Here is a 16885-nt window from a genome sequence, read left to right on the forward strand (position 1 = left end):
TTCCAGGTGGTGCCATGATTTGGTGAGCAATCTCTTATGGACGAAAAACAGCCCTTTTAATATATACGGGCGACTTGACAGGTGTGCCTACTGGTGGGATCTTAGGTCATCACATTGTCCAGCTCTGACAGGACCGGGCGATGTTTCAGCACAATGCTCTTCCCCACAATATTACTCATATATGGCAGCAGCATGTAAATAATTGAATGTGGATCAGACAATCCAGAGATTGATATTATGAGGAACGATCAACGGTCAGGAAATGATGAAAAACATCGGTTTGTTTCTTTTTTAACGCTGCACTCAGCAATATTCCAGCTATATGACAGCAGTCTGTAAATAATCAAGTCTGAACAAGACAATCCAGTGATTGACATCATGAGCATCAATCCACCCAATTAGAATACGATGACCTGCATCAACCAAGTCAGCCAGCCTGACCACCCGCTCCCGTTAGTCGTCTCTTATGACAAGCAGTCGCCTCCATGACAAACATTCGGGCAAGCCACAAAGTCTGACAACCCGATCAATGAAGTCCCCTTTAATCAATGAAATGTCCATCAGTGGAAGCTGGGGGCCAATTCTAACCCAGAATCAAAAACAGGTCAGCTTACAAGGACACGGCAGTTTGATTTCATGTTTCTCTACTGGGAGTCATCACAGTATAGATCAAGAGTACTGTCGTGTGGACCCATTCACCAACGCCAATGTTTGGTGGTCAGTCTGAGCAAGACCTATACATATAAGCAGGCATTGTGACCACCCAATCACCATTAAACGTTCATGTCACCCAGGTTAGAAACGAGACTCTTGTTTTTCAGAAGAGTCTAAATGATTTGGTCGCTTATTTCAGGCTCGTTGGTTTTGTTGATTGCTATCATGGTCCTCAGACAGCACGGGTCATTGTATGGCAAGACGTTTTTATATTTATTACGGAATTACTGATATCTTGAATTGTTTTAAAGATATCGTGAATTGAATTAAAGATATCTTGAATGGAACTGAAGTTATCTACAATACATATGATGTAGATATCTACAATACAATTTAAGATATCTTCAAAATTATTAATATCTTTAATTTGATTTTTGATATCAGTAACGGTAAGATTAAAAGATGTCTCTAATAGAATTAAAGATATCTAAATCACATTAATGTATCGGTAATGCATTTGTGGATATGTATAGCTATTTTTCAAGACATCTTGAATTTATTTCAGATATGACAATCATTTAATGATATCTGAAATAAATTTAGAGAAATCAAGAAATATTTTCACATTTCACCCCAAATTATCTAATGATCTATTCCCTCTTCCTGGCACCATTCATGACAAAACTAAATACTGATAGAACATTTTTGGTTTATTCCATTGTTTTTCGCTTTGTATACAAAAACAAGTACAGCCCGAGACAATGTTTCCGCTGAGACCCGGGCAATAATAACCAATAGAATAGCACTTGACATGATGAAAGCAAGAAATAAACAATACAGCACACTTCATCCAGTGGTTGACATGGAAACCTGGCGGTAAGTGACGCCATGGCAACCACGGGAAGGTAGAACTTTTCTCTAGTGACAACTGGTGATCAAGATAAATACATTATTACAACCCACTTCAGATTGCTCATTACATTTCCCCATAGCCAGCATATTGCAGGTGGATACAGTCAAGAACAGAGTAGGAAATTTCATACAGTACAATTCCAGTATTCCTGGCATTTGGCATGCTGAGACATCAAACTGTAAATAACAGACATGAAAAGATAATGAAATTGGACAAAGGCGATGTTGCATGGACTGGTAATTGCATTTGGATGCTCAAATGCCACAGACACAAGCCAGTATGGACCTGTGCAACAGACTGAAAAATTGATGATGGCATAAATTATGAAACGGCATATTATGATGGAGACATTGTTCGTAGAGCTTATTCATCCATGTTAACACTCCTCATTTCAGATTCTTGAGTCTTTCACCAGAGGAAAATAAACATTTCCACCTTATTGCTAAATGTTTCTGCTTGATTAAATAGTGATGAATTCAGGCTAGAAAATCTTGTAGTTCACATTGTTAAATCTTGAAGAGCTGCTGTTGTACACTGGTGGAGAAATGTTGATGTCGCGACACTGATGACAACCTTGTTGATTCCGGGTTAGGTGGAGCTGTTATGGAAGGTGGGAGTAGGGTGGGGTTCAGGGCTCGGGGCCCTCCGATGCCTGGGGAGCAGCGGCCTGGGCGGCAGCTGCTGCATCACCTCCCTGTTTCTTTACTCCTGACACAATGTCGTCAATCCTCAACAGTAGAACAGCCGTCTACAAGAAAGATTTACAAAAACAGTGAGTGAGGGAGTGAATTGGGTTCAGAGACATTTTTAACACTATTCAGATCACACGAGTCCCATGGGGATTTCAGGGTGGAATTGGTCTCCAGGAACCTATGCTGAAGAGGCCACGCAATGATGGACCAGGTGGTCACACGGTTCAGGTTGATGATGTGTCATCACACCCCAACGGCATGGGTCGTTTCTCGGAATATTAATCACAGGACAGGGTACGATGATATGCAAAGAACTTAGTCACCGAATATGACCTAATCCTATCCATTTGGTTGCCTCATATGACTAGGATAGGTTGCAGGGGACCTATTCTAACCCTGAATCCCAACGGTCAGACAAAGGTAGTCCCCAATGTTCATTCATTAGTAGTAATCCCAAACAGAAGCTGATGTACTTTACTACAGTGAGTGAGTGAGTGAGTGAGTGAGTGAGTGAGTGAGTGAGTGAGTTTTTACACCACTTTAGGAGCACCTTTAGAATACAGTACCACAAACTTTTCAAACACGTGACAATATCCTATGACATAATTTGTAGTATTTTGTTGCCAGTCACACCGGCGAAACAATGCCCTGTGACATCACGGAATGGGCTTCACACATTGTACCCTTGTCGGGAATCAAACCGGGTTCTTTGACTTGACGAGCAAACGCCTTAACCACTAGGCTATCCGATCACCCCTACTTTACTACAGCAGCAAGGAGTCACATTGGCATCCCCTACCTCAATTGCTGTCTTGAACACTTGCATCTTGACAGTGACTGGTTCCCACACACCGAACTGCTTCATGTCGACGATGGCGCCTGTCTCACCATCAATACCCCAGGTCACACTGTCGCCCTTTGCATGCTTCGCCTGGAGGAGGAACAAGGAGTAACAAGGTCTGTGTGTGACTTTGCTTGAACATTCATGTTACTATCACAGTTCCGTATGACATTTAAAACAATAAATAACAAGATCAGAATCTTTCATGATCAACATGATCAAGATGATAAAGTCAAATATAAATAGAAGAATTTTCAAAGCTGAAGAAAAAATAAATATTTAGGTGTTCTGTAGGCAGGATTTGGGGGCAAAAAGTGTTGCTAAGTGCATGAAAGAGTTTCTTATATCCCTGTGAACCAACATATTAAATCATTTACAAATAGATATTCTATCGTTATAATAACCACTTGTTATTTTTAACAGTTGTATTTCTGGTCATGCCAATAACAAGCCATTAACCACTGTAGATGTGAATGACAACAGTAAGCTTACCCTGAGAGCTGTGATAGTTCTGATGGTATTGGCCCCACAGTTCTGGATGAGAGTCCTTGGTGTCACCTCCAGAGCACGAGAGATTGCCCGGTATGGCCACTGGTGAACCCCTGTGATGCTCTTTGCTTTTTCATTCAGAGCCTGGGGGACGAGAAGTATCGTCATGTATCACAGTTCACACATGAAGAATACACGAAGAAAACATTAGCAGGGATAGACACAGTCAATAATCTATTCGTCTGAGACCAGTGGAAATCTAGGACAAGTCAATCTGGTTATTTTACATAACCACAAGCCTGAATAGGCTGCGGACACGTTGGATTTGATGACCAATGGTGCTACCCCTGATAAGATGTCACTCCAACACGGAGACTGGGCTTGTATATCAAACATTTAATGATCACACAAATAACACCGAGATTTTGAGTTATTTGAACACAAGATACACTACAAACAGATCTGGGTGTGTAGTCCCTCCATTAGAATTCACAAACAATTAACATAATACATTACTCCAGCCCTTTCAGTTTGACTACATGGCTCCTTGAATTTTTCACTAATTTCAAAGTGATTAGCTGCTTTTAATCAGTAGTTTGAGACGTACCTGTGCGAGCGCCATTTCCGTGGCGCCACCCCCCGGGGCCAGGGTGGGGTCTAGGAGGACATTCCGGGCTACATTCATGGCATCCTGTAGATTGCGCTCAACTTCATGCAAGATGTCCTTACTGGCGCCACGCAGCAGGATGGTGCAGGCCTTTGGTTCCTTGCACTCCGTCAAGAATGTGAAGTAGCTGAAACAACAGTCTTGCTGTTGGCATGGGCTAAACACTTTACATACATATAATAACGTGCAACTCTGACAGTACTGTAAGCCGGCCATCAATCCCAGGACGAGGCAGTCCTCGCCTGTAGCTGATGTGCCGGCTGTTGGTGTGGGAGAGTGTATGAGAGGCAGAGCAGATAGACTCTGACACCCTTGGTACTCTCCATGGATACTACTTTCCTGACAGAAAGTGTTCAGTAAGCCATCCATGGAGGATCCGATTACGGAGAACGGGGGAGAGACCAAACTTAGTGATGCAGAGGGGAACGTGATTAGGTCTGTGCTGTTTTATATCAACCAGCTATATTATCATGATTACAGCTATATTACAGTCTGCATATGACTAAACAAACAGTGACATTATTTGAAAGAAAAAACACATCAGAGGGTTTTATGGGATTTAAAACCCGATTTCGAGGATGAGGGTTCTAAATCTCATAAAAAAAAACAAGCTTCCATGTTTTATCTAACTTACAAATATCTCTTGGTGGGATTTATCAGCGCATCTGTAGCCTTGTGGTATGCCCACGGGGCAACAAATACGAAGCATGCGTGTTAGATTTGTCAATTGTTTTTACATTTCATTACATTGTTGTAAATGCAAAATAAATTTCTAGGGACAAACATTCATATTACAATATAACTGTTGTATTGATAAAAACCTGGGGATATTATATAAAATTCCGGTGATATTATAACATCCCTGTTTATGAGAACAATAGGATGACGTCAATGATTGATAACATAAGCAACAATCCCACCCACAATGTCCTACAGTTGGTGACAACCTACTAGGCATGAAAGTAAAGATCTCAATACAACCAACCAACAAAGCTAATTAATGAACACCCTTTGAAACATACCAGGGACATCTAGCAACTTCACCTGTCAGTTGTGAAAAACTTTGAGATGTAATTCAGGTTTAGATTATTCTGTAAGCCGGCCATCAATCCCAGGACGAGGCAGTCCTCGCCTGTAGCTGATGTGCCGGCTGTTGGTGTGGGAGAGTGTATGAGAGGCAGAGCTGATAGGCTCTGACACCCTTGGTACTCTCCGGAGTCATGATTAACATGAAATTGTACTTTGGATAATGTCAAAAGTTGTTTCTGCACATTGTTAGAACACGCCCCAGTACTTTTTTTCTACTTTATTATCTACATACTGTAACTACCATGATTACCATAAAGATACTGCAGTAGACATGTAAACGTCAGAGACAGTTGAACAAGTCCAAAAGAGGACGGGAGATGATGGCTTGTTCAGGATGGTCATTATGAATGTGATGAAAGGATTGTCTTGATGTCTTGGAAGTTTGGGATGCTATGAGACTGCCAGATCTAACATGCTAAATCTGCAGTCTGTTCATATCTGCTTTCTAAGAAGCAGTTAAGCAACTTACATGCTCATAAATGTATTAGTGAGCGAGCATGGTTCTACGCCTCTTTTAGCAATATTTTAGCAATATCATGGCGGGGGACACAGGGAAATGGGCTTCACATTGTACCCATGTTGGGAATCGAACCCGGGTCTTTGGCATGTCCAGTGAACGCTTTAACCACTATGCTACCCGACCGCCCCAAGAAATGTATTACAATGTTACCGGAAGACACCAGGGTTTGCTAGTACTGTTATAGAATGAAAGAGAATCAAATTTCCCAAAAACAAATAAATTGACAAAGATAGGATTACCAATACAATGTGCACAGTACCAACCATTTCTCATTAGAAATGGTCCAAGATAGAACTAGATCGGACTTGAGACTACTGACATTAATAACAGTACTGTAAGCCGGCCATCAATCCCAGGACGAGGCAGTCCTCGCCTGTAGCTGATGTGCCGGCTGTTGGTGTGGGAGGGTGTATGAGAGGCAGAGCAGATAGACTCTGACACCCTTGGTACTCTCCATGGATACTACTTTCCTGACACAAAGTGTTCAGTAACCTATACCATTGCCATCCATGAATGCTCCAATTACGGAGAACGGAGGAGAGACGAAACTTGGAGAGTGAGTACAGTTTTATGCCGCTTTTAGCAATATTCCAGCAATATCACGGATGGGGAAACCGGAAAATGGGCTTCACACATTGTATCCATGTGGGGAATCGAACCTGTGTCTTCTGCATGACGAGCGAACGCTTTAACCACTAGGCTACCCCACCGCCCCTGAAAACTAGTGATGCAGAGGGGAACTTGATTAGGTCTACCTTGTGTTTCACCATCCAGCATTATTGCAGCTTTATTACTGGCTGCACAAGACGAACCAACAGTTGCTTTCATTAAATGCATAAGCAACAATCCATCCCACTGGGGCAACAATCCATCCCACTGGGGCAACAATCCATCCCACTGGGGCAACAAGCAGTCACCCAGTTTAACATACTAATATGACAGTACAAGGCCCATTGGACGGCAAATGCAACAAAGAAGAAAAGGACCACATTCTTTCAAAATTATACTGAAGTTTCACTCAAACTTTGTGTCTTCAAGTCTGCAAACACAGTGTCGATTCCTCAGGTAATTGTCTCATTCACAGATCACTATATGTCTTTAGTTGCAAAGGGGAAATGTCAGCAATACTTACTCATCACCAATCTTTTGTATCTCGAACAAGCCACAGCCTGTCCCAACATCTTCCTCCTTCAGTTCATCAGTTCGGTTAGCAATGACTGCTCCACATGCCCTGTAACACCACACTGTACCCTTAACGGCATGCCATGAGTAGACAACTGGCACTTAAACAAGGACATTGCACAAGCTGTTGTTCTGTTCGTTTGTTGTTTATGCCACATTCAGCAATATTCCAGCTATATGACGGCAGTCTGTAAATAATCGAGTCTGGACCAGACAATCCAGTGATTGACATCATGAGCATTGATCCACGCAATTGGGACACAATGACATTTATCAACCAAGTCAGCAAGCTGACCACCTGATCCTGTACGACAATCAGAGTGGCCTGTTACAGGAGGCAAGGGTTGGTGAAGACCGATTCTACTCCGGATCTTCATCGAGTCGAAGATGTATTTCACTTATATGATGTTCTACTTACTAATGCACAGTGAAACCTGTCAACTTGGCCATATTGGTAATCAGCAACAAAAAAACATACCCAGTGAAATCATACTAAGTTTCCGGACCTACTAGTTTGGTATCACACTGCAGCCACAATCCAAGGGACATAACTCTAACAGGCCTACTGGACAAATCCTAAGGCCAATCTCAAAGTCTTGTCATAAAACAAAGTGTTTACCATACCAACACATACTATTGCACTAAGGGATCACTGTATACCCAGACATATCAAACCTAACACTGTACAAAGACTTATTCCCTAATAACTAAATGTGAAACAGATACAAGAAAAACATGTAAGTGAAGTAAGCGATGGCCATGCCAGATGACGGCTGACATGGAAGGATTGCTTCCCTTGTTTCTATAGCAACAATTACACAGTAAAACATCTACACAAGACCTCACTGTTTCCTTGTTGCATGCCTACAGCTAGCCTGCTGCTGTTCAGAACCAAATCTAGCAGCTAGGACATTGAACTACTGCCCTATGTCTCATTAGGAAAGGTTTGTCTCACTGAATTAAATACACACTACCCAACAGTGATACAAGTTTGAGCTAAAGAGACCTCTCAAAAATGTATATAAAAATGGTGTATATTTTGGACACTTTTTGCTCACAGACAACACATCACCCACACCAGCTTCCACGCCAACACCTCCACCATTCTGCAGACATGAACACACTGCTACCTTGCTATCCTGTTGTTGTCCGTCTTCCTCACTCTCCGGATGACACTGACCCCTGCCTTGACAAAGAAGTGCTGTGCCAGATCGGACACCCCCTTCTCTGTGATGACCAGGTCAGGTTTGACCGCCAGCACCTCGTCACACGCCTTCTTCACAAACTCCTCCTCCAGCTGCAGCATCTTGCTGTCAACACACGGGACAACATTGGCAGGAGGCAACATGGGGGAAGATGGGGAGATTTCATTGATTCATCACACTGTTGTGTTATTCCACACACAGCAATATAGCAGGTATATGACAATGGGCTGTAAATAATTGTGTCAGGGCGAAATAACCCAGGGATTGATATGATGAGAATCGATTTACGGAATGGGGTTACGATGACATACATCAACCAAGTCAGCGAGTCTGACCACCTGATCCCGTTAGTCGCCTCTTACGACAGGCATGGGTTGCTGTAGACAAATTCTTACCCTGATCTTCACAGAACAGTACATTGTTTTAGCTTGATATCAAATCACAGTCTGGAATATTTTAGTTATATCATCATGGAAATTATCATTCACTTTTATGACCATAAATGTTTCAATAAGGACTTCGATTTTAGGCCCAGCCAGGGATTGGGCTTCTGTGATAGTCACTCATTAAGTAGGATAAGGTTTTATATGCAGCCATCTTGACATCCAATGTCTATTTCACAAGAATCAGATACAGGGGGACACAATCTGTGTGGAATCAATAGCAAACACTCACACAAAATCCTCTTCCTTTGTTATTTCAATGTTTGTCTGAAAACAAATCAGAATGGATTAGTAATGAATCAGGACCCTTTAAAAATTACACGAAAAAGTAATAGCACTGAAGTTACATTTACATCAACAAAAGTAAATAAATACATGTCAGCAATCATGTACTTGTACACTGAAATAAATCAGCCTTCAATGTACGACTTTACTGTCAAGCCGACTGCAATGTATGTTTAGTCCTGATGTTCCAGCGGGGTCACTCTCGGTTGTACTGCTAACACTGACACTTACCACACTTTCTCCTTTCTTGTATTCTAAATTGCAGTCAAGTAGAACTATTCTTGGGTTTTCTATTCTCCTGAAAATCAATGAAGAATGTTAATAAATGTCATGAGATTGAGTTGCATGGCTTCTATACAGACAGCTGTTACAAGCAGGATGAGTGAGTGGCGCTGTCAGCCAGCCATACAAGTGATGCCAGGAACGGAGTTTACACACTGTAGCCATGTGAGAATCATAAATGGGTCATCACAATGAGAAAACACTTAAATGACAAGGCTCCCCACACCTAGGCATCTTTGAGGCCATAAGATCAACAATCTTATACACTTTACAAGTACTCTAGAGCTATTCTGACTTTGGGGCAACATAGTGGCCGTCAATCAACCGTCGCAAGGAACTTTCAGGGAGTTAGTTATACATCTGTCTTCGTTGCCAGGGCCCCATTCCACAAAGCAGTCCCAGCACTGCGGCTATTACAAGTCAATGTAAGGTATGGGAGTTATACATCTGTCTTCGTTGCCAGGGCCCCATTCCACAAAGCAGTCTCAGCACTGTGGCTATTACAAGTCAATGTAAGGTATGGGAGTTATACATCTGTCTTCGTTGCCAGGGCCCCATTCCACAAAGCTGTCTCAGCACTGTGGCTATTACAAGTCAATGTAAGGTATGGGAGTTATACAGCTGTCTTCGTTGCCAGGGCCCCATTCCACAAAGCTGTCTCAGCACTGCGGCACACCTTGAAACCACCAGTCATGACAATTGCAAGCACTCTCATTTCCACACATACACCGACCACAAGCTACGCTGGAACAATGAAAAATAAACTGTACCTTTTCATTTTTGGATGGACAACATCTTTGTTCACCATAATTCCATTTAACACTTTAGACTCCTCCATTAAACCACCAGGGATCTGAAATAATACATCATAATATTAGGATACATATATATACATACATATGCAGAATAAATAAACTACTGGTAACAAAGGAGAGTCATCAGAAGATGACATTTCCCCCTGGCCCTCACAAAGTCGAAAGAACAAATTATCTGACTGTTACTTGAAGTCCAACTTGATGAGAGAATGTCTATCTGTCTGTCTGTATACAAGATTAATTATTGAGCTATCAAGACAATACCATAGAATTGGGATTTGGAACCTTGTATTTCTATGTCATTTACACAACAACATGAACAGAGTCAAAGTCAAACCTGTTGCCATGGAAACAAGAAAAATCTAAAATCTAAACACCCCTTAGTAGCAAAAAGCACCTTTTGACAAACTGGTCGTCGTGTGGGTAAAGTGTCATTAAAGAATACCTATTAGTTCTAGTGATGTAGTTTGGACAAACACACCACTATGAACAGAGTCATGTCAAACTTGTTGCCATAGAAACAGGCAAAAACAAATTATTATTTTTTAAATTCCTAAATAGCAAAAGACACCACTTCAGCCCCTGATTAATACATGTCCCAAATTTAGATGAAAAAGGTTGAATAGTTTTTAGTTCTGCTCCAGAAACAACACCATGAACACCTACCTCAATTTCTGTTAAATCTAACTTGTTTCCATGGAAACAATGAAAAAACACATCTTTAAAAATACCTAAATAGCAAAAGGCATCACTTCAGCCCTTTGTAATACATGTTGAGTCCAAATGGTTTCAATGAAAATCGATAAAAATAAAAATGTCAAAATTCTGCAAGCATCAAAAGGCACTACTTTTGGATCTGTATGATACATCTGCCAATTTTTGTTGAAAGCTATTTAAAGGTTTTCGAGTTGAGCTCAGGAAACTAAATGATTACGAACTGATGTACAGAGGGACGGACGGACAGACAAGGTAGTGACTTTATCTCCCCTGCATTATATCCTGTGTGGATAAAAACTTCAGTTTCACTGAAACTTCCATTCGTAAAGTTAACATTGCTAAAAAAGAATACTATTCTTGAAAACAATGTGATCATAAATCAAGTGACGACTATCTTTCTGAACATTTGAAGAGAGAAGGGTTGGGATGAAAACATAAAAGATTTATTAATGCCTTTAGATGTACCTTTTCTACTTTTGCGTATCTCTTAATATCAATCTCTTTCCGCCCATTTTCTTCCAAGGCAACAGTCTGTGTGGCGTCCAGGGCTATTTGACAGGCCAAGTCCATCCTGTAAGAGAATAGATAGTCCAAACATTAATGCACAGTAACAAAGACTGGCTTAACATATTTAACTGGAAAAGAGTTGTTCAAAGTTTATTATGTCAAATTCTTAACAATGATTAAGTTAACAAAACTATTTTCATTAGGACAAAAATTTCTTGTTATACAGACAATAGTAAAAGATTTAAGTATGGTCAAGAAATAAGTCGTCCTTTAGCATGTTTATTTCAAGATTTTTTTGCAGGAAAATAAAACAAGAGCCTGAACAATGACCAAACATTTTTGTTCCCATGAATCTTGGCATAGAACAATCAACATTATTGGTGAGGAGTACAACTCCCACTGTAATAATGCTCTCTTGCATCACGCTAACAGAGAAATTGTTGTTGTTGTTGTTGTTACCATTTACTGATGAACTTTGTTCCTAGACAGCTCTTGACAATCTTCAGCATCTGTTCTCTATCTGATGTGTCGACGGGTACACTGAATCACACAAATATTGTACATCGTAAGGATAAAATATAGTGCTTATCAATGATAGGAGGTGGATAACTGACTAAGACTTGGTGAATAATTGAACTTATGTTGTGTTTGGGAGAACATTGTTTCTAATGATGTGTGTGTTAGTTGCTTAACGACGCACTCAGCACCACACAAGCTATGTGACTGAAATAATTGAATCTGGCTGGACCAGACAATCCAGTCACAGAGTCTGATCATCCAATCATTACAGATGACTCTTACAACCAGCACAGGTTGCTGGGTACAAATTCTAACACAGAATCCGTCTTACAACGAGCAATTCATCATGATCCTCATCAGTTATATCACTGAATGTATTCATGTGACAACCACCAGTATCCCAATAAAGGGCTGGGCAACAATCATCACCATCACCATACTCATCAGTTACTGTATTCAACGTAATAAGCACCCAGGGCGCTCTCAAAACAAGAAATAGGGGGCTCTTATAAGGATATTATTTTGGTGAAAAAAAACAGTTGAAAGATAATATCATGGTTTATGCTGACAGCCTGAAATGTTTATATACGACAGATATATTTTTCCAGAATTTAATTAATTGCCCATAATTAAGGTGCACATAACACTCGAGAGCGTATTATACGCAAATAAATAAGTCTTGTGTACATTGATCAATCGGAAGGGGTGCTAATTGGGATTGTTCACAAGCCAATATATTAGCAAATATCACCGTGGGCACATATTATTGAATACGGAATATCACTGAATGTATTTTATGTGACAACCACCAGTATTGGGGACTATGAACCCCATCGGACCAGTCACACAACAGACTCCCAATAAGCATGGTGTGCTGATGCCAAGGAGTCCACACAGGAGACAAGAGTGAGTGAGTGAGTGAGTTTGGTTTTACGCCGCTTTTAGAAATATTCCAGCAATATCACGGCGGGGGACACCAGAAATGGGCTTCACACATTGTACCCATGTCGGGATTCGAACCCGGGTCTTCGGCGTGACGAACAAACGCTTTAACCACTAGCCTACCCGACCACCCACAGGAGACAAGACCAATGAAAGTAAATTCCCGTTATGGAGCACGAGGAAACCGTCACTGGCAATTCTTCCTGAAACATTTACTCAGACCCACCTGATTTTGTTATGTAGAATCTCCAACATGTCCTCGAGGGCCTGCCTGAATGCAGCTATAATCACAGTTGGGTGCATTTGTTGTTGCAGGAAGGGATGAGCAACTGACAACACCTCGCCAGCTAAAATTCAAACAAATAAAGAATCTTTGTTACTGCATAAATATCTTGTAATAAATGTTGTAAAATTTCATTTCCAGCTAACATTTGAATAACACTTTCTGTACACATTCTATATATTAGGGATCTACACACAGAGAGAAGTGTCCACTGATTGTATTTTCAAAACAATAGTTAAAAATATTTCTTAACATAAACTGTAGATTTTACTGCCACTTCATTGTTACATTGGACCAGCTGAGTTGCAACAGCAAACACCATGGACAACTCACCAAGGATGATGACTGACTTGGTTCCGTCTCCTGTCTCTTCATCTTGTGTCCGGGCCACTTCAATCATAGACTTGGCGGCTGGGTGCTGGACATTGATCTGAAACAGGCAAGGTGGAGTTACTTCCCTTTGTATGTGTTTCATAATCATTTCATTGAACATGAGTGAGTGAGTGATTTGTTATTGTTTGTTATTTAACGCGGTACTCGGCAAAACTCCAGCTGTATAACGGCGGTCTGTAAATAATCGAGTCTGGACCATACAATACAGTGATTGACATAATGAGCATCGATCCACGCAATTGGCATACAATGCATCAACCATAGTCACCATTTACGGTAGCATGGGCTGCTGAAGACCTATTCTCCCCCAGATCTTCAAGGGTCAAGGGTCAAGGGTCAAGGGTCAAGAGTGAGTGAGTGAGTGAGTGAGTGAGTGAGTGAGTGAGTGAGTGAGTGAGTGAGTGAGTGAGTGAGTGAGTGAGTGAGTGAGTGAGTGAGGTTAAGCTTTATTCAAGAGACTCTGGAAGCAAGGGAAACCAGCATGGACTTTACACATGGAACCAATGAGTCGACCCAAAGATGGCATGATGGGAGAGTTCCCTCAACCACTTGGCTACCCCACAACTCCAACAGCTCCATGGGCTACTTGACAAGGACAATTTCTTCTGGACACTCATGTGCACTTGTCACAATGTGAACACTTTATCTCTAACACTCTCAAAACATATGAGGTTCCTGGCAGGCTCATGTCTGATTTATGTTTTTGAAAATATTCGATCTCAAAAACTAAATGTTTACTTGTTTGAAAATCTAATAAACTTTCCTAAAACGGATTCAAATGGATATTGATACTTCACTGTGGAATATGTCTCACCATAAAATCTTAATCCAAAACCAACAAAACTCTAATTTATACAATAAGATATTCATGGATTTTATTTTCAGATCCTTTTTCAACACAATAACTAGCCCAAAGCAGTGATTTTATGAGCACTTCATAATGCCAACCCCCGCTAACTCACAGATGAATGTCACATGTCACCTCATCCTTCATTGATTCCATCTGCTCCCTGCATCAAGCATTCATAGAAGCTGCACACCCTGGCCTGCATAATTGAGATACTGTCTTGAAAATCCCCTTTATATCATCTGAAGGCTTTTGTCCATTTCTATACTGAACACCAAAGGGATTCTGGTGCAGAGCATCTCCTAAGAACCTTGCTTTGTGAAAACTAAACTGACTATCTGGTGGTTTAACGTGTGACCTGTTTCTTTCAGGAGTTTGGTTTTCTTTGTTCGCTGTTTAATGCCACTCAGCAATATTCCACCTTATATGACTGTGCTTTGTAAATAATCGAGTCTGGACCAGACAATACAGTGATTGACATAATGGGCATCAATCTACGAAATGGGGATACAATGACATGCATGAACCAAGTCAACCGACCAATTACGTTAATCACCTCTCAAAACAAGCACATTCTCCTCTCTTTCAGGGTAGATTATCTACTAGATACCTTCACCAAATGCTATAAGTCAACACCTTATTTCCAACTGATTTGGGTAGAAAACAACTGGTGCCTCCGAAGTTCCACTTGTCTCAGAGTAACGGCATCACTGTGAATCATCTTACCCTGATGAGTATTGCTCATACTTGCAACAACTGGTCAGCCTGTCCCGAGAGTTGATTACTCATAAAATATTGTAACGCGGCTGTAATATTGCTGACTTCAGCATAAAACAATCACTCGTCTGCCCATTGATCAAAATCTACTGTTATCAAATCTACGGCAATGAAACCGATTCACTATAATCAAAGAACACTTGCACCTCTACCCAACCCATAAATAGAAACATTGTCAGACACTGTTCCCAGTAATTGGAAAATTATCTGAAATTCAATACCAGACCCTGTTTTCAGCTACAGATATTGCTTCCAAACAGGCCACTTACAAGAATCAGGTGTTTATACATGACCACCTGGGTTCCGGCCAGCCACTTGCAGATGACTACTTACAAGAAATATTCAACAGTCTTCTTTCGAAACAGTTCATCATCACGCAAGGTTGTGTAATATTGCCATGATGACAGAATTGCCAGATTCGACTGTTACACCACGACATTTACATCCTCTGAACCTACTAAATGTTTACTAGCAAGCAATGCTATTTGTGTTTGTCAAATTTCTTGTAAACAAATTATACCAAACACAAATGTCCCAAACTATGTCCATAAGGTCTGTATTATATTACTCAAAAGAAGTTAAGGACCACACGATTCTTTTATATCATGTATATTACTAAAGTTGATTTTACTTATTAACTATAGTAATATGTAAGAATCAGATGGTCATTTATTGTTTGTTTGTTGGTTTGTTATTTAACGCCACACTCAGCAATATTCCAGCTATATGACACCGGTCTTAGTAATCGAGTTTGGAACAGACAACCCAGTGACTGACATCATGAGCATCGATCCACGCAATTGGGATACGGTGACATGCATCAACCAAGTCAGCAAGCCTGATCCCGTTAGCTGCCTCTTACAACAAGCATGGGTTGCTGAAGACCTATTCTACCCAGGATCTCCACGGGTGAGACAGATGTTTTCCATTAACACTAATTTCTTAAATGCTGCTTTCAATTCAACAGTACAACATCTCCTGGATGATCTATTGCATAAACTGGAATGTACATAGTATTATCTCCCAATCATATAATGAAATAGAATGTGTGAAACAGACATGGAATAAACAGGGTTTCAGACATCTCCCTGAAGCCTAATGGCCTCAATGTAGCAACCCTCTTGTGAAGAAAGGTGCTTGCTATGCACTGAAGGTAGGAGTATGTGGTTCAGAAGGAAATGGGTCTACCTTCGTGCAAGAGGACTACAATGACACACTGAATACTGTGGGGAGCTATTGTGTGGTTTGACATGGCCCCTGGTCATGCCTTACTTGCGACTATGTGAGGGATCACAGTTCAGTCCAAGAGAAAAGAAAATTAACATCAAAAGCTGGTCTGAAATGAGTTGCTGTCCAGGTGACTTTTAGCTCGTTTTTGGGGGGTTTTTTTGGTGTTTAACGCCACACTCATAAATATTCCAGCTATATGACGGCGGTATGAAAAATAATTGTCTGGACCACACAATCCAGTGACTGACATGAGCATCGAGCCACACAATTGGGATGTGATCCCGTTAGTAGCCTCTAACAGCAAGCATGGGTTGGGGCAAATGGCCAATGGAACATTCATGACCAAGTAATTGTGATCCAACCACATTAGTTGCCTCTTACAACAAGTATAGTCACCTCGTGTTCACCCCCGTTCTGTGGAAGGAATCAGTTTCCCTTCAATACTTGAAGCGATTCAATAGGGGGCCTCTTACAACCAACTGGATTGCCAATGGGTCTGTTATAAACTAAATAACATGGCAACCAAACTCACTAATTCACAATTATTGTAAATCTTCCTTGCAGACGGCTGTTGCACGACATGAATAATTCAA

At 40.9% G+C, this 16885-nt stretch overlaps 1 protein-coding gene across 1 annotated transcript in view; it reads right to left on the reverse strand.

Moving 5' to 3' along the window:
* Positions 1–1346: 1346 nt before the first annotated feature.
* The window catches only part of LOC124136880 (T-complex protein 1 subunit gamma-like), a 29820-nt gene continuing 14281 nt past the window's right edge, over positions 1347–16885 (reverse strand). Inside the window, exons 5-17 of the mRNA XM_046502905.2 lie at positions 13379–13475; positions 12989–13109; positions 11761–11841; positions 11260–11365; positions 10033–10115; positions 9212–9278; positions 8928–8962; positions 8178–8357; positions 6998–7096; positions 4197–4383; positions 3593–3733; positions 3059–3190; positions 1347–2315 (exon numbers count right to left, since the gene is read on the reverse strand). Coding sequence (XP_046358861.1) covers positions 2196–2315; positions 3059–3190; positions 3593–3733; positions 4197–4383; positions 6998–7096; positions 8178–8357; positions 8928–8962; positions 9212–9278; positions 10033–10115; positions 11260–11365; positions 11761–11841; positions 12989–13109; positions 13379–13475 — 1449 coding nt within the window. The 3' untranslated portion in view covers positions 1347–2195. The remainder of the gene's footprint in view (positions 2316–3058; positions 3191–3592; positions 3734–4196; positions 4384–6997; positions 7097–8177; positions 8358–8927; positions 8963–9211; positions 9279–10032; positions 10116–11259; positions 11366–11760; positions 11842–12988; positions 13110–13378; positions 13476–16885) is intronic.

The sequence above is a fragment of the Haliotis rufescens genome, unplaced genomic scaffold (assembly GCF_023055435.1).
Source record: "Haliotis rufescens isolate VD_foot unplaced genomic scaffold, xgHalRufe1.0.p SCAF_1, whole genome shotgun sequence".
Taxonomy (NCBI): domain Eukaryota; kingdom Metazoa; phylum Mollusca; class Gastropoda; order Lepetellida; family Haliotidae; genus Haliotis; species Haliotis rufescens.